Source organism: Aulonocara sp. 'chitande type north' Nkhata Bay, linkage group LG8 (assembly GCF_057382095.1).
Source record: "Aulonocara sp. 'chitande type north' Nkhata Bay isolate Kocher_YH1m ecotype deep benthic linkage group LG8, A_spYH_male_GT1.1, whole genome shotgun sequence".
NCBI lineage: Eukaryota > Metazoa > Chordata > Actinopteri > Cichliformes > Cichlidae > Aulonocara > Aulonocara sp. 'chitande type north' Nkhata Bay.
Genome location: NC_141351.1, coordinates 1,082,435 through 1,106,013, shown reverse-complemented (window position 1 = coordinate 1,106,013; position 23,579 = coordinate 1,082,435). Strand labels below are relative to the sequence as shown.

The window sequence follows — 23,579 nt, the reverse complement described above, 5'->3', positions numbered from 1 at the left end:
ACAAAGTCGGTGTGGCAAACCAAACCAAAGAATAACATGCTCGTGATGATCGTGAATGTGTGATCACTTTTGTGGTTTTCAGGATCTGATCCATTACAGCATAGTGCTTCACCAGTTGTTTTCTTAGTGACTGTGATCTCAACTGCCTCCAGATTATGAACAAGCTCCTCCTGTGTAGTTTTGGGCTCATCCACATTCCAGCTCCCGATCAAGGATGATTAATGGACATTTGCAGGCCTACAGTCTTGTCCCTGACATCTTTAGACAGCTCTTTGGTCCATGTTGGTGGAGGTGTGCTTTTTACTCATAAGTGTTTTTCAGAAAAATGTGTTTTTCTGGATTTTTGTTGATATCCTGTCTCTCTCCTTTAAAGTAAAACTATGGTAAAAATTAGAGACTGTTTTTTTCTTTGTAAGTGAGCAAACCTATGAATTCTGCAGGGGATCAAATAATTATTTCCACCACTTTATGATTACAATTTGATAATTGCAACAACCCCTTTCTAACAGAAAACATTAATTTGATTTCACCGCTGACCATTAGGGAAGTTTGCTCAGCATGTTTCATTCATGTTTAATTCATATGCGCATGCTTTTAACTGGGATTGATTTACTTATGTTTGCTCTCATCTGTATTTTGAAGTCAATGATTAGTTGACCTTAAAATGTCTAAAAACATATATTTAAGGTTGATTTGTGACTTTACATTTGCCGTGTGTGTGTGTTTCCGTGTTTCCATTGGTCATTTAATATATTATGATTTGGAATCTTTCTGGCTTACTGAAGAGGCCCACTTTGTATTCTGGGTGTTCAGTAGCTGCCAAAGTCAAGTCAGATATTCAGAATCATCAGGAATAAAAAATCCATAGATACGATGACCTGATATCCTTAGTTTGGTACCTAATCCTTTGATTGATCTCTCTTGCTGGTTGTCTTGGGAAAGTTTGGACACAGACATTAGCTTTCACCCCTTGTCCACAAAAATACGATGTGAGCATTGATTTTCTGAAGGAATAATACTGTTATTGAAAACAAAAAGCTGGTGTTGCAAAAATATGTCTTCATGAATATTTATGGAACAATTTCAAACAGTTTCTCAGACTGTCAGCATTGACAGGACTGAGTTTATGTGACTCAGATGAACCCATCTCTTTCAGATGTTTGCTTAGGATAGTATTGTCTTACCATTGGTGTTTCTTGTCCTACTTAGCTTTAATATTGACAAGCATAATGGGCTACTTTACTGGGAAACACTCCTCTCACTTTTTTCTACATTCCTATCCATGTTATCAGGTGCATGCAGTGCTGGAAGAGATACTGGAGAAACTCCCAGAGGAGTTCAACATGGCTGAGCTTCTAGGGAAAGCAGAGGAGAGGACTCCCTATCAGGTCGTGGCGCTGCAGGAGTGTGAGCGTATGAACATTCTCACCCAGGAGATCAGATGCTCTCTTCACGAGCTAAGCCTTGGACTTAAGGTGAGTAGTGGCTTTGAAGAGTTAATGGGAGGCTGTGCACTGTTATGAGACTGGAGATGGAAGTGTTTTGCCTTGCAAAAACATTTACATTGTACATGTCCTGTGGACAAAGCCTGAGTTTTATTATGATACAGTATTCAGTAGCTACCAAGTCAAATAAGATCCATCCATCGATTCATCCACTCATCCATCTTCTTTCACCTATCCTGTGCTGGGTCACATGAGCAACCTAAGCAAGGAAGCCCAGAAGTCCCTCACCGAGGTGTTCCCAGGCCAGCAGAGAGACCTATTTGACATGGGTCTACTCCTGGGCCTCCTGCTGGTAGGAGATAGCAACTGTCACACTATTTCAGTCACTACCCAAAGCCCATATCCATACGTGAGGATAGGGACGTTGATCGACCAGTCTAGTCTAAGGTTCTAGTTCGCATTCCCACTGCTTCAGACTTGCAAACCACTCCAGTGCAAGCTGGAGGCCACAACCTGATGTTCATCCTAATAGAGATATCTCCAAATGGAGCAACTTTTGAACGACAGTCAGGACCAATTTTCCAAGCCGAAGGTGCGGGGAAGCAACCGTCTTTTCCTGTAATAAAAACTCCAATGGTGATACGTAGGATATCCAGGCCTCCCCACCTCCTTCCACCAAAGGCAACTCCAGAATGGAAAAGAGTCCATCCCTTCTCCAAGAGACTGGTTCCAGAGCTCAAACCAACTCAAATGCATTGAATTTAGCCGTTTAAATTTGTATAACACAAATGACACAGCAAGTGGAAGCCAGAACGACAAGTCTGGGGGGGAGAGATCATCACCCCCAGCCGAGATTGGATACCAAGCCCCAAATGCAATGGAAGAAGGATTGTTGAGTGCAAGAGGAACTGACCTAAAAGACAGGATCATAGCGAAGCTTGAAACCTGGACCTTCTGTAGCCGGTTACCAAGATTACAAGTTCCCTCTGAAGGCCTACTGTCGATCAGAATCAGAATACTTTAATAATACCTAAGTAAATTATGTAATTATGTGAATGCAGTACTACAGACAATACCTACTGCAACCATTACCAAGACAAATCAGCTGATCTACACCACGGCTATAGTGATCAGTGAGATGTTTGGCTAGGAGTTGAGCGACCATAAGAAGTATAGAGATCTCTGTCCAGAAGAGTGCAGTCCTAGGAACAGCCATGATACTGCACAGGACCCTCAACGACTAAAAACCTGCAACGCAAAACAGTGAACTGTGACTTGAATCCCCACCATAAAAAGCTTCAGTTATTCTCAACACCTATGATTCACTTTACATAGGATTCTCTACTGTTGACATCAACAGGCTGCTTAGTTAGTATTCCTGCATAACTAAATCTTTTCCTTTGTTGTTTTTCAGAAGCACGGTTGTAAGAGTGACTCAGAGATCTGGCTTACAGAGTAGCAGAAAGGAATGAGATTTCGGCATTCTCTGTGTCAAGCCTGACTGAGTCATGTGTTAACAACAAATGAAAAGAGAAAGAAAGGGGGAAAAATATGTCAATGCATTTGTCAGGAGTTATGAGGCTTCGATCTCCCCGCCCTACAAGCCCCAATAAATCGGCTCAGTGATTTAAAAGCCATGTACACTGTTGTACCAGCAAATGGAATCATATGTTGCCTCTATAGTTCAATAAATAGGAACTATCAGAATGTTATCCTGGTTGAGGTGTTGGAGCTTCATAGTGCTATGAGGTTGAGTATGAAATGGCTGAACTGATGGATTATTTTGAGGAGTGGTTAATGATAAAGTCACTTATCTAGATAAACCCACAGAACCTTATCACCCTCATAAAGAATTCTTATGTCAGAAATGGGTATCTATACATCAGCGATACATCAGCTACACTATCAGCAGGTGAAGGACACTACTGTTTTCACTCGCATGCTGTCTCATTACTCATCAGTGCCATCTTCTCTTGGCTATCTTACAGCATGTTTCCTTATCTGGCATGGCTTGCTTATTCCCATGTTTACTGATTTCTAAAGGGCTTGTTACCATTCAACACCTTAAGTAGCTGGAAGGTCTCACCTCCAGTGTTTAGCTAGACAAGCAGGAACTTTTTTCCCTTCCTGTAAATAGCATTCAAAAACCAGCAAGAAGTTTTTTGCACAGACACAGCATTTGTCAGCACTGAGAGCACTCGCCCTAATTAAAATGGGTATTTCCAGATGATCAAGAAGAGCATGAAAGCCAAATTATACAACAGATTTTTCATATCCACAAGCAGCCTGTTCAATAAAGTACAGCAAACAATGGCAATAGAACTAATATTAGCATTTATGGTGACATCACCAGCCTAGCAAGCTCTGGTGATTATACTGCAACAAATCCGCACTATATCAACATAATGTTATCTGAAAGATTTTTTTTTTCAAAAATGAAGTTAGAAATTGGATAAATTAGATTTATCTATTTTCTATGGCAAAGGGACAGAACTTGCCGATACCCGTGTAGATGTTGCAGTTTCGTGTTTCATGACCTGCCTATCAAACACTGGTCGGGTCACACCAGCAGTTCATATTGCAATATCTAACATTTTAATGGAATCCTCACATTCTAACAAGTAAATCCATACTTTTCTATTGCATCATATTCATGTTTGTTTTAAAGCAAAATGTCTTGAAATTACTGAACTTCAAAGGAATACCAAGGGAGTATCCAAAACAGAGGAAAATGTTGTAGCTTATGAACACAATCAAATGTTATTTTCCTTTTCTGTTGGCTTCCACACATATAAGTCTCAGAATTCTGCATGTGGGATAACCTATTGTTATTGTAATGCCGACATAGAAGTGTTCTTTAATTTATTATAGTGGTAGATTTATGAAGTCAGGCCTAGACCTCAGTTTGCACCCACTATGCAACAGCAAGTCGTTGGTCTTCCTTGGTCTCTTGTGCTCTGGGGGTCTCTGGATGTCTGGAGCCTGGATCTCCTCCATACCTGCTTCATGCCCTGGAGGACGGGGCTGTGGCTCCCCACACCCTCTAGCAGATCATTACATGAAGGAACCTTTTGAATACAAGCGCGCTCATGCTCACAGGTGTACACACGGGTGCTCACAGACACAAATTACACCTTACCTTCCTACCTCAAAGCACACCGTGAGCTGTTGATCTTATGTGCTGCACAATAATATTCAATATTTAGTATTTACTTTTATATTCACACAGGTTATCGTGATGTTGTTGTTTATTATATTGCTCTTTTTTTTGCTTGTTTTCTCTTTTTTCTTTCTCAACCGGTGATCCAGGTGATGATTATGTATTTTTTGTCTGTTTGTTTTGTTTGTTTTTGTTTTGTGCCCTTTATCACCGTTCCTCTTCCCCGCTGTTTTTGTTTCCCTACCTCTCTTTCTTTCTCCCTTTTCTTTCCCCCAGTCATGTCTGTCCCATGTGTAGCAAGTGAAAATAAAATAAAATAAACAATAAAAACAAAGGTCAATCAAATGAACCAATACGGCAAGGCCGGGATGGTCCATTTGGTAAAGTAAATCCGTTGGGCATCTTTCTTGGCCTTTAGACAATAATTCTGATGGCAAAAGAACCAAACGTGACAGGTGGGGAAGAAAAAAAGGCACAACTTCGCATCACACTTTCTTAATTTTCACTATGGCTGAGTGGTTAGTTAGCATACTCTGTGTTAGCTAGCAAGTGTTTGCAGGCAAGGCAGCATCTTCCACACAATCTACAGGCAACCACAGCAGTCTCCTAGCTACCAAAGCAATCACAGGAAGGTTTTTCGTATACCACTGTCTTTGAGGCCAACCTCACCCAGCAACAGCCTCTAGTAACCACACACCAGCTGGTCAGGAAATACACCACTGTCAACCATTCTCTAGGTCTGTGTGACAGAGGCCTTAGCTATCCAGCTATCTGCAGTCCTTTTTGTCTAGTAACACCACTTTGTACCTCTTTCCTGACTGTCCTCAGCCATGCACAACAGGAAGAAATAGTTTTGCTATGCTCATAGAAAGATATTTACTGAAAACGCTGCAGAATTAATAGGATAAACAGGATATAAAGAGTGGCTAGTGTAGGAGCCATAATTGAATGTATTGGATTTTGATGATCACTGGGTTTTTTATTTGTTTGGTTGTTATGGGAGTCACGTGGGTGCTAGCGGTGACATAAATGGGCGTTGTCAGTCTGTCATTCACTGGTTTTGATTTTGACAGAGAGGAGGGCTGGGTAGCCGTAGTTTTTGTTGACCGCTGCACGACATGTTCGCTTCGTTATATTAGAGCCTGTGATGTTGTAAGAGTTTGAATCAGGAGCCGATGATACTACTCTGTAAAAATCGCAAAGCACTTTAATTAAACGAGCAAACAATTCCATCTCTCGCATTATTGCGTAACTGACAGCGCGTCAGGCAAATAGGCAGGCTCCATCCCCGGCCTGTAGCGACTGTGGAAGTCGCTACATCTTTAGTCAACAAAAAACGGCATTCTGGAGAAGCCAGCCACGAGCAGGATCAAAGAAATCAGATCAAGGAACCTGAAAGACGCCAAGTAAGTGCAGCGCATCTGAATGAGTGAGCCCAGCAACACCGACACACCTGACGCAATTCTGAGGAGCGCAGGTAAGAATACCTGTGCATGTCTGGTTGTGGAAAAGGAAGCCACATTGGATTAGCGCTGAGATGTTTCAAGAAGAGACACTGAATGGAATGAATGTTGGTTAAATGTGCAACGTTTTTGGCTGCGCTCTTGGAATGATGTCTGCGCTGCGTCTTATTACCGTAATTATGCTGCTTGGATGACGTTCAAATGGACAATTAAAGTGCCGTTACGTTGAAAGGATTTTATGGTCAAAGTCTATTGTGGCTTCCAGTGGATATATGTTTTAATGGATAATCACTGAAGATTAAAATAAATAAATAAAAAATCGAACAAACAAACGGGAAAATCATGAGTCAAACAGCTGGTGATGATTGTTCCTCTAATCATTTGAGGGGAAAGAGAGAAAGAAAATTGACTGGAAAGGCATTGTTGAATAAAATTGAAAAATTACAAAATGAATGCAAAATATATGTCAATAAAATGAAAGGACTAATACAAAAAATGAAAGCGCTCATGCAACACACTGAAAATCTTTCTCAAATTAAGCAGTATTTGGTGGATTTAAAGGCACTGTGTGAAAAGGCTTCAAGTTCACATGTTGAGGTGTTGTCTTTGGTGCCAGAGGAAGAAGTAATAAAACAAGAGGAATGGTTTTCAAGTATCATGAAATACACCAATGTGTTTTTAAATGAAATTCAAAACTGGATAAATCAAAGAGAACAAAATCCTGCTGTTCGTCCAAAGCAAATCAATTTATTGGAAAACAATGTTGCATCAAATACTGAGACAGAAGTGGAGGATGATATCAAGCCAAGTGATAGTGTTTCAAATGTTGAAAGCCACAAAACTTCTTCATCAAGATCTTCAACTTCATCTGTTCGTATGAAAGCTGAGGCAGAGTTGGCAGCTTTAATGATAAAGCAGAAATTATTGAATGAGAAACATGTACTGGAAGAAGAGGAGGAACGTCTTCGTAAAAGAAAGGAAAGGCTAAAATTGGACACTGAAATTGCTGAAAAAATGGCTACAATAAATGTCCTTAAAGCTCAAAGTATAACAAGCAAAAAAGGCTCTTTAAAAGTTTCAGATGGAATGAATTCATACATTTCCCATGAAAGATCTAAATAAACCCTTAATGTTGATGCATTGGAATTTATACCTCACATTTCTGCAAAACAAAATTCATTGACTAATGCTGAAACTCAAAACAGGAGAAAAGATAAAACCCAGGAATGTGTCATGCAACAAGCCGTGCTGACTGAATCTTCTCAAAATAAGCATCCTCGACAATATTCAGTTATTCCTTCAAACCCATCTGATGCAAATGGACAAAATGACTGTCATACAAATGGTATGGTGGAACTGGAACCACAAAATGATGTTATTGGAATAATGACTAAACAAAATGAAATAACAACACTCTTAATCCAACAACAAAGACTCTTTTCTTTACCAAAGAGAGAAATACCTCATTTTGATGGAGATCCACTTCAATATTATTCATTTATTAAAGCATTTGAGAATGCAGTTGAGTGCAATACGAAAAATAACAGCGATCGTTTATATTTTTTGGAACAGTACACAAGAGGCCATGCAAAGGAATTGGTGAGAAGCTGTCAACAAATGAACTCGGATCGTGGTTATCACAAGGCAAAATCACTGTTAAAGGAACACTATGGCGATGAACAGAAGGTCGCAGCTGCATATCTGGACAAGGCACTTTCATGGCCATCAATTAAAACGGAGGAAGTAAAAGCTCTTCAGAACTACAGTTTGTTCCTCAGGGGATGCTGTAATGCAATGGAGGAGGTGCAGCATCTGAGTGATTTGGACATGCCTTCTAATATGGTGAACATTATTAAAAAATTGCCGTATAAATTTAGGGACAAATGGAGAAGCCATGTTTGTGACCTGCAAGAAAGGCATAAAAGAAGAGCCAAATTTATGGATATTGCAGACTTTTTGGAGAAGCAAATAAGAATATTAACTGATCCTGTATTCGGTAATATTCAAGATTCTCCGCTTTCTTTACCAATAAAAGGAATGAGTAAAGCCAAGTATCAAGGCAGACCTGGAAATAAAGGAACAAGCTTTGCCACCACTATGCAAGTTGTGGAGAGTACACCTAAGCCTGCGGAAATGGAAATGAAAATTAATCAGGTTGGAAGGAACGTCTGTATTTGTTGTGGAGGAAGACACATGTTGGACGTCTGTGCACAGTTGGGAAAAATGGCTCATGAGAAGAAGATAACCTTCTTAAAGGAAAATGGCATCTGTTTTGGCTGCTTGTGTATAGGACACATCAGTAAAGATTGCCGTAAGAGGATTTCCTGTTCCAATTGCAGCCGGAAACATCCCACCATCCTGCACAAAGAAAGTTCACCTTCTGAAAAGACCGACAGGAACATGCAGCCGCATGTGAGCACACTGGTGTCGAGTGGTCTTACAGGGGCTGGAGACCAGGACTGTAAACTGCCCATTGTGCCTGTCCAAGTAAAGTCAAAGAAAGGAAGCAACATTATTACAACATATGCTTTTTTTGACCAAGGGAGCACACTAGTTTTCTGCACTGAGAGTCTGATGCGCAGACTTCACCTTGAGGGAAGGAAAGGAAACATCCTCCTCAGAACCATGGGCCAGGAAAGAGTTGTGAGCAGCAACACTTTATCAGGACTGGAGGTTGCCGCTCTTTGTGGTGATGAATTTCTGGAACTGCCAAAAGTGTACACACAGGAGTCCATGCCTGTACATAAAGGAAATATTACAACACCAAGAGATATTGAAGGATGGGCACATTTAAAACGCATAACCTTGCCTCAAATAAATGCAGGAATCGAACTTCTGATTGGAACAAACATTCCCAAAGCCTTGGAACCTCTGGAAGTGGTGTGTAGTGTTGATGGAGGACCGTATGCCGTAAGGACAAGGCTTGGCTGGACCATCAATGGACCACTTTCAGGAAACTGTGAAGCTAGCAAAGTTGATGAGCAGGTTGGATTGTCAAGAGAGGATCAGAGATTTCTGGAAATAGTGACTAACTCTGCCAAATATGTGGGTGGTCATATCCAGATAGCATTACCTTTTCGGAATGCCAGTATCAGTATGCCAAACAATAAGAAAGTTGTTCAACAACGTCTGTGCTTTCTACAAAAGAGATTTGAGAGAGACACAGTGTTTCATACTGAGTACAAAGTCTTCATGAATGAGCTTCTGGCTAAAGGTTATGCTGAAAAGGTCCCGGAAGAGGAGATCAATCGCAATGATGGCAAGCTGTGGTATATACCACACCATGGTGTTTACCATCCGACCAAGAAGAAACTCAGAGTTGTGTTTGACTGTGGAGTGAGTTATCATGGAACATCTTTAAACTCCCAACTCTTACAAGGACCTGATCTTACAAGCTCTTTAATAGGAGTGATCACAAGATTCAGGAAAGAGCCAGTTGTAATTATGGGAGATATTGAATCCATGTTCCATCAAGTCATGGTTCCAGCTGAAGATAAAGATCTATTGAGATTTCTCTGGTGGCCTAAAGGTGATCTGGAACGACCAACATCTGAATACAGGATGAATGTACATCTCTTCGGGGCAACTTCGTCACCAAGTTGTGCCAAGTTTGCACTCAGAAAGTGTGCGGATGACTTTGGACATCTCTACAGTGAGGAAGCTGTGAAGAAGTTGTTGCACTGTTTTTATGTGGACGATTGTCTTGTGTCCGTTGAAACTGATGAGGAAGCAGTGTTAATGTACCACGAGTTGGTTTCTTTGTGTGCCAAAGGAGGATTTTTGCTCAAAAAGTGGATCACCACCAAGCCTGGAGTGCTGGAATCAATTCCTGAAAGTCACAGAGCCACAGGAATGAAAGAGTTGAACATGGAATTGGATTCCTCAATGATCGAGCGAGTTTTGGGCGTGGAGTGGTGCATAAAATCAGACTCTTTTAAGTTCAAGATTGTGCTCAAGGACAGACCGCTCACCAGAAGAGGAATCCTTTCAATTGTCAGTTCTATCTATGATCCTCTTGGAATGCTAAGTCCTGTGGTCTTAACTGCTAAGAAAATCCTAAGAGATCTATGCCAGGAAGGAATCGGCTGGGACGATAACGTACCAGAGCTGTTTTCCAAAAGATGGTTAACATGGCTCCAGCAGCTCCAGCTATTGAGCAAGTTTGAAGTGAGTCGTTGTCTGAAACCTGATGGATTTGGAGAAATCACGAGTGCTCAGTTGCACCATTTCTGTGATGCCAGTGAGGATGGGTATGGAACAGTGACCTACCTGCTGATTGAAAACATTTGTTCAGAACGACACTGTGCGTTTGTTATGGGAAAAGCTCGTGTCGCTCCTCTTAAATCCTTTACCGTCCCGAGAATGGAGCTCATTGCAGCAACCATGGCCAGTCGATTGGATGTACTCTGGAGGAAAGAGCTGCAGATGGAACTTCTGGATTCTGTGTTTTGGACAGATAGTGCTTCTGTTCTTAAATACATCAGGAGTGAAACTTCAAGATTCAAGGTTTTTGTGGCCAACCGAGTTTCACAAATCTTAAGAGTTTCATCTTCCTCGCAATGGAGATATGTGGACACTGCCAGTAATCCAGCAGATATGGCCTCAAGAGGAGTGAAAGTCGATGTTTTTATGAAGAATACAAAATGGTTGTCTGGGCCTCAGTATCTTCTACAATCTAGAAGTGAATGGCCTGTCTACCCAGATGACATCAGTCTGCTTGCATCTGATGATCCTGAGGTAAAAACAGTTGCCACAGTGAGTGTTGAGCAAGCTGGAGAAAATTCTGTTACTCGCTTGTTTAAACATTTTTCCACCTGGACACGTCTTAAGAAGTCAGTGGCATGGCTGTTAAAATTTAAGGACTTGCTTCTGTCCTTTGTGAAGAAAAGGAGAGAATTGTGTTCAAGTTTACCACAGTCAGAGGTCACCAAAGAGCAACAGAAATCATTTGTGGAAGAAAAGCTGAGGAACTTTAAGAGGACATCTGTGATTAAGAATCTTACAGTGGAAGATCTGGACAAAGCTGAGGTTGTCATTATCAAGTTCTGTCAGAGGAGGAGATTTTCCTTGGAGCTTGTGAATCTGGAGAAGGGACAACCCATTATAAAATCAAGTCCTCTAAGAAGAAGGAAGAAGGAAGCTTCGCCCCAGAAAGGCAGCAGGCCCAGACAAGGTGTGTCCTAGGATGCTTAAGGCGTGTGCTGCTGAACTTGGGGAGCCGCTACAACGAGTCTTCAACCTCAGTCTGCGACTGGGGAGAGTGCCCGCCCTATGGAAGACATCCTGCATCGTCCCGGTCCCTAAAAGGAACCGGCCCAATGAGCTGAATGACTTCTGACCGGTGGCACTGACGTCACATCTTATGAAGACTCTAGAGCGGCTCTTCCTCAACTTCCTCTGACCACAGGTACAACATGCCCAGGACCCACTACAGTTTGCATACAAGGCGGGTGTCGGAGTGGAGGATGCCATCCTGTACCTCCTACACAGAGCCCACTCACACCTGGATGGGGGAAAAGGCACGGTCAGGATCCTGTTTCTTGACTTTTCCAGTGCCTTTAATACCATCCGGCCCTGTATGCTTCAGGAAAAACTGAACAGGATGGAGGTGGACCCCTGCCTGGTGGCTTGGATCTCCGACTACCTCACCGACAGACCACAGTACGTCAGGCTGAAGGACATCACGTCTGACACTGTGGTCAGCAGCACAGGAGCACCACAGGGAACTGTGCTGTCCCCTCTTCTCTTCACCCTGTACACCTCTGACTTCTGCTACAACTCTGAATTATGCCATATTCAGAAGTTTGCAGACGACACGGCCATCATGGGGTGTATCTGGGATGATCAGGAAGAGGAGTACAGAAGTCTGGTGAGGAACTTTGTCGCATGGAGTCACACAAACCACCTGCAACTCAACACCTCAAAGACTAAGGAACTGGTTGTGGACTTCGGGAGGTCCAGAGAAGGTCCACTGCCGGTTCAGATAGAGGGGGAGGAGGTGGAGGTGGTCAACAAGTACAAGTACCTCGGGCTGTGGGTGGACAATAAACTGGACTGGTCATGCAACACAGAGCACCTGTATAAAAAAGCCCAAAGCCGACTGTACTTCCTCAGGAGGCTGAGGTCTTTTAACATCTGCAGGAAGCTCCTGAGGATGTTTTACCAGTCGGTGGTTGCTGGAGTACTTTTCTATGCTGTGGTGTGCTGGGGGAGCAGCACAGCAAAGAGGGACTCATCCAGGCTGGAGAAACTGATCAGGAAGGCTAGCTCTGTGGTCGGCATGAAGCTGGACACTCTGGTGACAGTGGCAGAGAAAAGGACATTAAAGAAACTGATGGACATTATGGACAATGCTGGGCATCCTCTGCACACGGCCATAAACAATCAGAAGAGTCTGTTCAGTGACAGGTTGCTTCTCCCCAAGACAAGAACTAACAGACTTAAAAACTCCTTTGTCCCACACGCCATCAAACTGTTTAACTCCTCTCTGGAGGGGAGAGGGAGGGGAAACAGGAAACAGGAGGACAAAGGAGGGGGGAACAACTAAGCTGTAGTGCCTCTTCACCTCACTGTACAATACCTTGTGCAATACTTTTTGTAAATAGTCAACAGTGCAGTAGACTCAATACTTGAAATGTGCAATTCACTTGTATTTTTATTTTTTATTCCTATTTATTCTATTTATCCCCTTTGTATACTTTATTTATATTTGTCTCTGTATTTATATATGTGTGTGTGTGTGTGTGTGTGTGTGTGTGTGTGTGTGTGTGTGTGTGTGTGTGTATATATATATATATATATATATATATATATATATATATATCGTTAGCTTCATAGCATAATTGCCTAAGTCATTTGACTAAGTCAATGACTTAGGCACTTATGCTATGAAGCTAACGATATATAACAATTCTGTAACTGTAACTTCGGTCGTTGCTGTGCTTTTTTTGGAAGTCGAATTTCCCAGAGGAACCCACCCGAGGGATTAATAAAGTTCTATCTTATCTTATCTTATCTTATCTTAAGACTCTGCCCACAGCTGCAAGATGGAATTCTCAGAGTAGGTGGGAGACTTGGTAGATCATCAATGCCGGTTGAGGTGAAACATCCCATAATACTAGCAAAGGATCAACACATTTCCGAGCTCTTGCTTAGACACATACATCAGGAAGTTGGACATGGTGGTCGTAACCACATGCTGTCTAAGCTAAGAGAAAAGTACTGGTTGATTGGAGCTAGTACAGCAATAAGAAAAGTGTTATCTAAATGTGTCATCTGTCGACGTCTTAATGCTCCACCGGTGAATCAACAGATGGCGGATTTGCCCAATGAAAGAATCATTCCAGATGAACCTCCATTCACGCGGGTGGGAGTGGATTACTTCGGACCCTTCAGTGTAAAAAGTAGGAGGAGCGTGGTGAAGAGATACGGTGTTATGTTCACCTGCCTTGCTATCCGTGCTGTTCACATTGAGGTTGCTCCATCATTGGATACTGACTCTTTCATTAATGCGTTCAGACGTTTCAATGCAAGAAGAGGTCAGGTTCGAGAACTGCGTTCTGACAACGGAACCAATTTTGTAGGTGCTGAACGTGAACTTAGAACTGCCATTGAACATTGGAACCAGGTAAAAATCAATGACGTATTTCTGCAAAAGGGAGTTAAATGGACCTTTAATCCACCTGGAGGTTCACATCACGGAGGAACCTGGGAGCGACTGATAAGACTGGTTCGCAAAGTACTTAATTCCATAATGAAAGTACAAAATCTGGATGAAGAAGGTCTTCATACTGTACTTTGTGAGGTTGAAGCCATCATTAACAGCCGCCCAATTACCAAAGCCTCAATGGATCCTAACGACCTGGAAGCTTTGACCCCTAATCATCTTCTTCTGTTAAAGACCTCACCGATATTACCACCAGGAGTATTCCATTCCACTGATATGTACACACACAGAAGATGGAAACAAGTCCAATACATGTCTGATTTGTTTTGGAAAAGATGGGTGAAGGAATACCTACTACAGCAACAGGAACGTCAGCGATGGATTGGAGTAAAAAGGAACCTCATCGTGGGAGATCTGGTTCTCATCATGGACAGTTCGGCACCTCGAAACTCTTGGCCAATGGGACGTGTGATAAAGACTTTTCCTGACCGAAGAGGATTCGTTCGTCAAGTTCGGATTAAAACTCAGACTAGTTGCCTGGATCGACCTATTACCAAACTGTGTCTACTGCTGGAGGCAGATCACAGTTAAAGACTTCTGGGTCCAATTATCAGACTTTGATTGTATTTGGATATAAAATGTCTCTCATTTTTCTTTATAGATAGACTTTAAGATTACCTATAGGATTCCTGCGGGTAATATTGAAATACAGTAAATGCTTGACTTTTCTCTGCATGTTTTATGTCTCCTACTTGGTTAATTATGGGTAATTATTAGAAGGGATCCTAATAATTAGGGGCTGGTGTGTAGGAGCCATAATTGAATGTATTGGATTTTGATGATCACTGGGTTTTTTATTTGTTTGGTTGTTATGGGAGTCACGTGGGTGCTAGCGGTGACATAAATGGGCGTTGTCAGTCTGTCATTCACGGGTTTTGATTTTGACAGAGAGGAGGGCTGGGTAGCCGTAGTTTTTGTTGACCGCTGCACGACATGTTCGCTTCGTTATATTAGAGCCTGTGATGTTGTAAGAGTTTGAATCAGGAGCCGATGATACTACTCTGTAAAAATCGCAAAGCACTTTAATTAAACGAGCAAACAATTCCATCTCTCGCATTATTGCGTAACTGACAGCGCGTCAGGCAAATAGGCAGGCTCCATCCCCGGCCTGTAGCGACTGTGGAAGTCGCTACAGCTAGTATTTCGTTTAGCCTTGTTCCTTCCCTCTCTGCTGGTGGTAAGGTGCAATCCAGAGGACACTGCCTAAAGCCCAAATCAAGCAGATTATCCAGCAGATCATCATGCAGGTTGTTTGTTGGAAGGTGTCAATGTTGTATCAGTGGGATTGTAGCTTAAAACACCAGGTGCTCTACTGTCAGTGTGTTGCAGAAATTAATGAAAGGAGAAATAAGAAACAAGAATTTTTTTTATTACTCCGTTAACGTGTAGCAGTATATATTTTTTTATCTCATCTGTTCTCTCTCCTTTAACCCTCGCTCATCAGGGAGAGCTGACCATGACCAGTGACATGGAAAACCTTCAGAATGCTATCTTCCTGGACATGGTGCCAGAGAGTTGGACCAAACGGGCATATCCCTCCATGTCTGGCCTGGCCCTGTGGTTCACTGACCTGCTGGCCAGGATCAGGGAGCTGGAAGCTTGGTCAGCTGATTTCAGCTTACCTTCTGCAGTGTGGCTGGCTGGCTTCTTTAACCCTCAGTCCTTTCTCACAGCCATCATGCAGGCTATGGCGAGAAGGTAGGGCTACTCAGCATTAAGATATAAGAAAATGATGGAAACCACATGGCTTGTTAACAGGAAATGTGTGGTTATGCGGCAGAAACGAGTGGCCCCTGGACAGTATGTGTCTGCAGTGTGATGTCACAAAGAAGAATCGCGAGGACTTCAGCTCTCCACCTCGTGAAGGGGCCTACATACACGGGTTGTACATGGAGGGTGCACGCTGGGACACACAGGTACATGAGTTTTTATTGATTTCCTTGTTTAGCTGAGTGCCGCAAAGTTGCTACAGAAAGTTGATACAACAAACACAACACGCTTTCACTTGCAAGCTCCTCAGACTATATATCTAAATGAGGTGAGCTGACCCTCACCTCATTTAAGCTCACAAAAAAAGCACCTTCACATTTCCTTAGTGGCTTCATTTTCTGCTTTGCAACCTGCTTGTGTTCAGCTGTTGGGGCATAGCACATTACTCAGCTTCCCAAAGCTCTTTCTATCTCTATACATTCAAGCTCTGCATATGTGCCCAGCTTTCAAGGTGCATCCCACTAGACTTCTTAATTAGGGAATGTGCAGAGTGTGCACTTGAGCACTGAGATCACCCTTTGGAGGAGTGGTTCCTTTTTTCTTCATTAAAGTTGGAGGCGCAGGCAAATAGACAGGCAGCCCTACAGGCTGGGTGGCTTCCACTCACACAACTCTTCTCCTCCTACCCATTCTCCTCTCAGCCCCAGGGCCAGTTCTGTGCCACTGGCAGGGAGTAGCAGAGTGTGAATAGGCGAGTATGCAGCGCTCCGTTTGGACAATGCTCTGTGCAGCCATTAAAGTCAAAGATTTATATTAAACCTAATCTATATTAATGAACCTTACATTTTATTCAGAGATGGTTCAGACATCATGTATTGCATGTGGAATCACAGAATATGCAGATATGTCCTTTGAAATGATTTGTGTTTGTGATGGACACTACTTATTGATGTCCTGCTTTGTGATGTACTTGATGTACTTTCAATATGTTGTGTGAGCACACGATCAAAATGGATATTCGCTAGTGTAGTAAGAGTGTAGACACAGCATCATTAGGACAATTTATAATTGGGCGATCGTGGCTCAAGAGTTGGCAGGTCGTCTTGTAATTGGAAGGTTGCCGGTTCGAGCCCCGGCTCGGACAGTCTGGGTCGTTGTGTCCTTGGGCAAGACGCTTCACCCTTTGCCTACTGGTGGTGGTCAGAGGGCCCGGTGGCGCCAGTGTCTGGCAGCCTCGCCTCTGTCAGTGCGCCCCAGGGCAGCTGTGGCTACAATGTAGCTTGCCATCACCAGTGTGTGTGAATGTAGTGTAAAGTGCTTTGGGGTCCTCAGGGACTAAGTAAAGCGTTATACAAATACAGGCCATTTACCATTTTTACCATAATGACTTGCTCACTTTAGGATCCTCATCATTGTTATTTACCCGAAACAGATATAAGGTTATTGGTACTTAGCAACTCTTTAAAGTGTTGTAGGAATTGCAGATGCAGTCCGGGCTTTGTCCTCTTTGCTTTCCAAAGTCATCAGGATTTACATTCATTCCTGAAAGTCACTGTGCATGCATGGAGAAACTTCTGTTTGTCAGGAGCTAATTGTAGGAGGATTAATTAGCGAGACAGACCACTCTGTTTCCGACTGTTTAGAGAGTGTGTATACTAAGACAGGGTAGCTCGACTTCAGCTCAGACTCTCTTGACTTTCACCACTTTTCAAGGGTGCCACAAAACTGTGTTTAACAAACTCTAACTCTGCTTGTGCCATCCAAGATTAGTCAAACAGCTTCTTTTCTTTTCTTTTCTTTTCTTTTCTTTTCTTTTCTTTTCTTTTCTTTTCTTTTCTTTGCTTTGGCACAAAATGATTATTAAATGGAGGCTCAATGGCAAGCACAGCATCTGAGCAAAGCTTCCTCAAACCTCAAACTAATTTATAACTTCAGTTCTGTGAAATGTTCCTGTCTGGGGTTGATTGGCTTGTTATTCCTCCTTCACACCCTCCCTCTCCTTCCCATCTCCCCGACTTTCCTTCTTTATTTCTTTTTCTTTCAGACTGGCTTGATTGTGGATGCCCGTCTCAAAGAGCTCACCCCAACCATGCCGGTCATGTTCATCAAGGCTATCCCAGTGGACAAATGGGACAACAGAAACCTCTACCAGTGCCCTGTTTATAAGACTCGTCAGAGGGGACCCACATACGTATGGACCTTTAACCTGAAGACCAAAGAAAACCCCTCCAAGTGGACCTTAGCTGGCGTGGCTCTTCTTCTACAGATCTAGAATGGTTTAAGATGAACGCGCTAATGATCCTGAAAGAGGGAATGGTTCAAATGTTAATGGACATATATGAGATGTGTTAGTATTTGGGAATAACAAATGAAAAGGTAGATTTATTGGTCAAAGCACTCAGGGAATTCTTGCTATAGCCTCTGTTGGTTTTACTCTAGATAGTTTCAGAAAGCTAAGTTAGACCGTTCTTACTTTTCCACCTACATATAAACATTTCAAAAGTTTTGCAAAAATAGAAACTGACTCAAAATTAAACACCTTACCCCGCCTAAATAACTCTAAGACCCAATGTTTTTAGCATTGCTTTAACAGGAACCCCATATTATAGCATTTGTTAAAGGTAACTTGGCGTCATTGATTGTGCCATTATTGTTATAGTGGGACTTGTGGCCACAGTGGTTGCTGTTCTGATTATGGGACACCCGTGATTATAGGACTTCATTTCCAATCTTGTGCTTCTGAGCATAGGACTCTTTGATGATAAGAACCACTCTGACACTTGTCCTGTGGGGAAAGTTTCTATAAGAAACCTTTGATCTAAGAAGAGATTTCTCATCTTTGAAGGCCTGTCTCTCAAGTAAGTGACACATGAAAAATGGCAACATGTAAAACCCACATTAGTGTATTTTGTAAATCAGTCACACTCTTACATTTTCTCCTGTCAGGCTGTTGAAGAGCTCCAAATCATTTTCTGAGACACTGAGCTTTATTTTATTTTTTTCTGTCATCATTTACGGCAACTATAATTCCGGACCTTCCCTATCAGGAGAGCGTCACATACATTTCACATAAATCATGAATTTATTACCTCTGTAACAGCAGAATTCATTTGAGCTTCTGTGGTAACTACAAACAGTCCATTTTCTTGACTCAGTCTGGTTCATTACATATTATTTAGCCCAGACAAACCAAGACTTGTTCCAAACTTAGCACATGAACATCTGCTTTGGAAGACCTGTACCCCTAAAGAAAATAGGATCACGTTCCATCTGACAAAAATGTGAAGAGTTGGTAAAGAGATATCAAAAAAGTCCCTTTTAAAGATCCCAACAACTTAAAAGGGTTGAGAAAGGTGAACCATCATCTTTTTTCAGTCTATTACAAAGAATTCAACCAATTTGACTAAAAGAATTCTAAGTGGCACATTGGCAGGAAAGTGAAAAACTAAAACTAAGCTAAAATTTAGAGCAACTCAACTCCAAATTTACAAAGTTTCACTGAAACTAAACACACAAATGAAGCGTCCCATTATTTATTTGTAATTTGTTTTTAAAAACATTTGATTGACTTTATTTGGTTATACAAATCTCTGAACAGTCAAAACTTATTGTTCCCACATGTAAAGGAGGCACTTTAGTATGAGTGGTAAGCAATGTCCCCTCCAGTCGTTGGAGGTCGTGACTCAAAAAAAAGAACACATTACTGGTTACTGTAATGCAGTATGTTACTTAACTACCAGAGTAATGTGTTAAACTGCTTGTTACATTACTTTCTCGCAAGGCCATAAATGGACCTAAAACTCATTGTCACATAATTACCAGTTGACAGTATAAATCCATGCACCAACACATATCCCTGAACTCTAGTGTTTACGTGTGAACACAAAGCCCACAACAAAAAGCAAAGATTAAAACCAGCCCAAAGAGACCTCAAAGCACTCGCCACAGCAGCTCTGCTGTAGAAACATGAAGAAATGGAGGCTGCAGTGCTGCAAACACTCAAAGCAAGTCCTACTCACCCAATCACATAGACAGTGTACAGCACTTTTACATTTATACACACACATTCCAGTGCATGCACTGAGGGCAGTTATTTGCCCAAAGATATTTCAACAGAAACATGGAGAAGCCAGGGACTGATCCACCAGCCTTTCAATCTTTAGACTCCCCATGCTCACACATGCTCCACAGCTGTCTGAAGTGAAGGTGAAAAGACTAAAAACTGCATTTTTTCCCACTTGAGGCTGGTTCCATACATTCCCATGTTAAAACGTCCAGTTTTACAGGGCTAAAATCATGCTTACAGTCCTGTACAATAGTGTTCTTGTCTAAGAACAGTTTTCCCCTGCATAACAACTATGCAGTGGGCACTTTTAAAATTAGGAGTATGCCTACATTTTTTTAACTGTTTTTCCGAGACAGTCACCACCAGGAAGTGGCAAAAACGTCCTGTTGGTGATTTTATATAGGACTATATAGAAGTGTCACAAAGAGCAATGTTGGATCTTTTGCATGATGTACCTTTAAATGTAACTTTGTGAAGCTTGAAGCGTTTTAATTACTGGTCATCTGTGTGTGGAGAAATTCTGCAAATATGTATCTGTGAGTCACTGTATGAGGAGGTGTTGTAAAAGATGTGGCTGGTTGGAAAATATCACAGAATAAATTTAACTATTGGGTGATTTAACACTTTCTTACTGAATTCACATCAGTAGAGCTACCTACACTATGCACACATAATCTCATAATCATATCTTAACTAACCACATACAAAATATATGTTTGAAATATATTTATATGTGTAAATATTTTATTCATTTGTACTTTCTTCCAGAAAAGTTGCAGAATAAAAATGCTTTATCTTGCCTCTCCAGATTGCACATGTGGTTTTATTTTCATATACTCCATGATATATCCCATTTGAGTGCCAATATGCAGTCATTTCGCCTATCTCATGTTTCCAGTTCCCCACTCCTGCCTCTTCTCTTCCAGCTCTTTAGACCTACTCTCTCCCCCTCTCCTCCTCCTCCTTCCTTCACCCCTTTCTTCCTCTCTCCTCCCCATTTGAGATAATAAAAAAAACATCTCCAAAGCAGAAAGTGCGCAATCTCCCAGATACACCCACGCACACACACACGCACTATGATATAACCCAACTTTAAAACTCTGTCTTCCTTTCTTTTTTCTTGTTCTGCTGCTGTCTAAGCCCAGGTTCCCCAGCGTCATCTTTATCTGGTTATTTGAGAGCCTTAACAATGCTCTAAGAGACAGAGGCACGAGGAGCACGTGAGGGGAAATAGGAAGAGAAAAGTAGCGATAGTAGCACATTGAGGAAATGCATCCAGTGATTACAAAGGACTTTGTAATTATTAAGCCTAACATTTGAACTTTGAAGAAGTTTTGTTCTCCTAAATGGTTAATGCTACATTAGATTTCCTCGATATTGTTTCACATATGTGTGCTTTTTCTTCGGTTTCTTTTCTTTCATTATCCCTCCTACATTCATTTTCAGGTTACCTTAAAAAAGTCAACCACTCCTCCACTGTTTTAGATGATAACAGGACAGTTTCCAAACATTTATTACTACTACCTTAGTTGAAGGAAACAATATCCTTAATAAATTCCAATCTTGTTACAGACAAAACCACATCACTGAAACAGCTGTATTAAAAAATAAGTGCTGACATAAGATGAGCCTTCCTAGATTTATTGGCAGGCTACGCTTATCAACAGATTACAAAACTGGTGGGCATCATTGGTACTGCGCTCAAATGGTTTTCATCCAACAGTTCAGAATTCATATTAACCAATGTGTGTCCTCATCTGCAACCCTCATATGTGGAGTTCTCATGGCACAGGTCTTGGACCAATTGTGTTTTGATTTTTAATATATATATATTACCTCTGGGTAATCTAATTAATAGTTTTAATCTCCTGTCACTGGTATGCAGATGATACACGGCTGTACTTTTCTGTTAAGCCAAAAACCCTCAACAGCCTCTCTAAAATTACTAATTGGATGTATTCAAATGTCCTCCATCAACTGGCCCTGACTGACCTTCTCTGACAAAAGTACACACATTCTGTACTTAAGTGGAAGTATAGATATGTGTTAAAAAAAATACTCTGGTAAAAGTTAGAGCGGATTGTAGGAAAAGCTGACTCAACTTCTTTATTCAAGTGAAAGTGAAAAAGAAGAGACTAAAATGCACTCAAAGTAAGAAATTTAAAAGTAGATCTTCGGTGGATATTTCTAGCAGCTATTTTTGTGCAAAGATGACTAAAAGCTGTGCAATATTAATGGAATAATAAGCAATACTGATAGATAGGATTACATTGGACATTATAATACATTTTTTTACATGATTTCCTCTGGGATTAGAGTATTCTAATTCTAATCCTACTGACTTTTAGTGTGATTTGGTAGGTGGGGAACCACCTGGCTCACTGTGGGGAAAAGAATCACAACTCACAATAATTTCTGTTCAGAGCTCCACTAAAATTAGCTAAAAATCCACACACAGCCCAGTACTTACTCTTTGACTCCCATCACCCACCCAGGGGATTATTACCTGTGACTCTACACCAATTGTTCTAGACCTGAAGAAGCCTCTCAGAGAGATGAAATGTCTTGAAAACCAAGAAGTCCAACTGTTTTATTTTTAATCTCTGAAGATGAGCAGGACAGAGTGTATCGGAATGAATTGGAATTTCAATAAGAATAAATCAAATGAAAAATGTAGTCAGCTTATGACTATTTTTTGAAAGCAACTAACAGCTTTTTTTAGACACAAACATCAATAATCCCTTCATGGTTATAGTTTTGGAAAGGCTAACAGCCAAAATATAAATGCTGAGTTGTGTGTTATTTATTTGCAGTGCAGACTAATAATATGAGCTTCAAAATGCCCCTGCAGATCAGCACTATCCTGGTGTGTCATGAAAAGCCAGATGTATCAGCTCTTAAGAGCAGTTAATGATGCGGCTTTGCCTGCTACGCCAGCTACAGACCCCTGGTCTCAAAAGGCTAAAAAAAGCATGACGATTCATATTTCATATTTGTAGGTTATATGAGTGTTCTTGGCATGCTACTGAGGAGAATGCTGGAGTCGAAGTAGTGGGCGGGGGGGATCTATCAAAGGCTCCATGCTCAGAATGGAAAAGAAGGTACCTTTAATCATCTGCTTGTGTGAGATGTCACACGGTTGCTAGGTTACAGGTCAGCCCAGAGAAGCTCCTGAGTGTTATAGAGATGCCTTAGTGTGTATAATGTGTAAGCATGTCAAATTCTAATTACAGTCATACGTGATGATTTAATTCCAGAGCTCGACATTAGCAAATGATCGTGGAGATGTCTTGATGACGTCTTCCCATTTCTGTTTGTTACTGTGCTGCAAACATTCCGCACAAGTCCAGCATATGCAAAAATCATCAAGATGGTCATCTGACTAGAGGGTCAGTAATCCTGCGATCATGTGGCGATTGCTGTCGCTGCTCACTGGTCACGTCTGTGCTGTTTTCACACTATACACCTCTCAGGAACCACTTGGCAGCCAGACTGTGTCCACTGCCCATCCTAAAAACTCACATCCCACTCCTTCTGACTGCTGAGAAACGTGCTGCTGAGATATATCACTAGCAGTAATTTCCATGACAGGCGTGTTACAAGCTGATAAATAGTACAATGTTTTCTCAGCCTGTAATTCTATTTAACCCATTCTTTCCACTTCTCTGACCTGCAACTCTCAGCCATGGCAGAATGGCTGGATTAGCCACTCTGATTCCTGCTACAGCACTGCAAGCCGGTCTTGTCTCCTCGCAGCCTCTGGCTCCTCATATCCTGTCACAGCCAGCAGACTCAGCTGTTATGCAAACCAACTGCGAGAGGAGCAGTTTTTGGCTTTGGCTGGAAACTGGGGTAATTAGCTTTGACAGAGCTGATGAGTTGCTAATTAAATGTTTATCTGAATCTGGCATCTGTCGTAAAACAAATGTCTGTTAGCTGCCTACAATCTGTGGATTATCAGAAATAACTGGGGTTGGGTCCTGCATCCAGGCAGATAAGCAGAGAGGAC

At 41.7% G+C, this 23,579-nt stretch overlaps 1 protein-coding gene across 1 annotated transcript in view; it reads left to right on the top strand.

The window, feature by feature from the left end:
• Positions 1–20,328, top strand: part of dnah9 (dynein, axonemal, heavy chain 9) — a 179,360-nt gene extending 159,032 nt beyond the window's left edge. The window contains exons 75-78 of the mRNA XM_086304951.1: positions 1,293–1,475; positions 15,239–15,492; positions 15,575–15,710; positions 17,549–20,328. Of these exons, the coding sequence (XP_086161077.1) occupies positions 1,293–1,475; positions 15,239–15,492; positions 15,575–15,710; positions 17,549–17,776 (801 nt within the window). The 3' untranslated portion in view covers positions 17,777–20,328. The remainder of the gene's footprint in view (positions 1–1,292; positions 1,476–15,238; positions 15,493–15,574; positions 15,711–17,548) is intronic.
• The last annotated feature ends 3,251 nt before the right edge of the window (positions 20,329–23,579 follow it).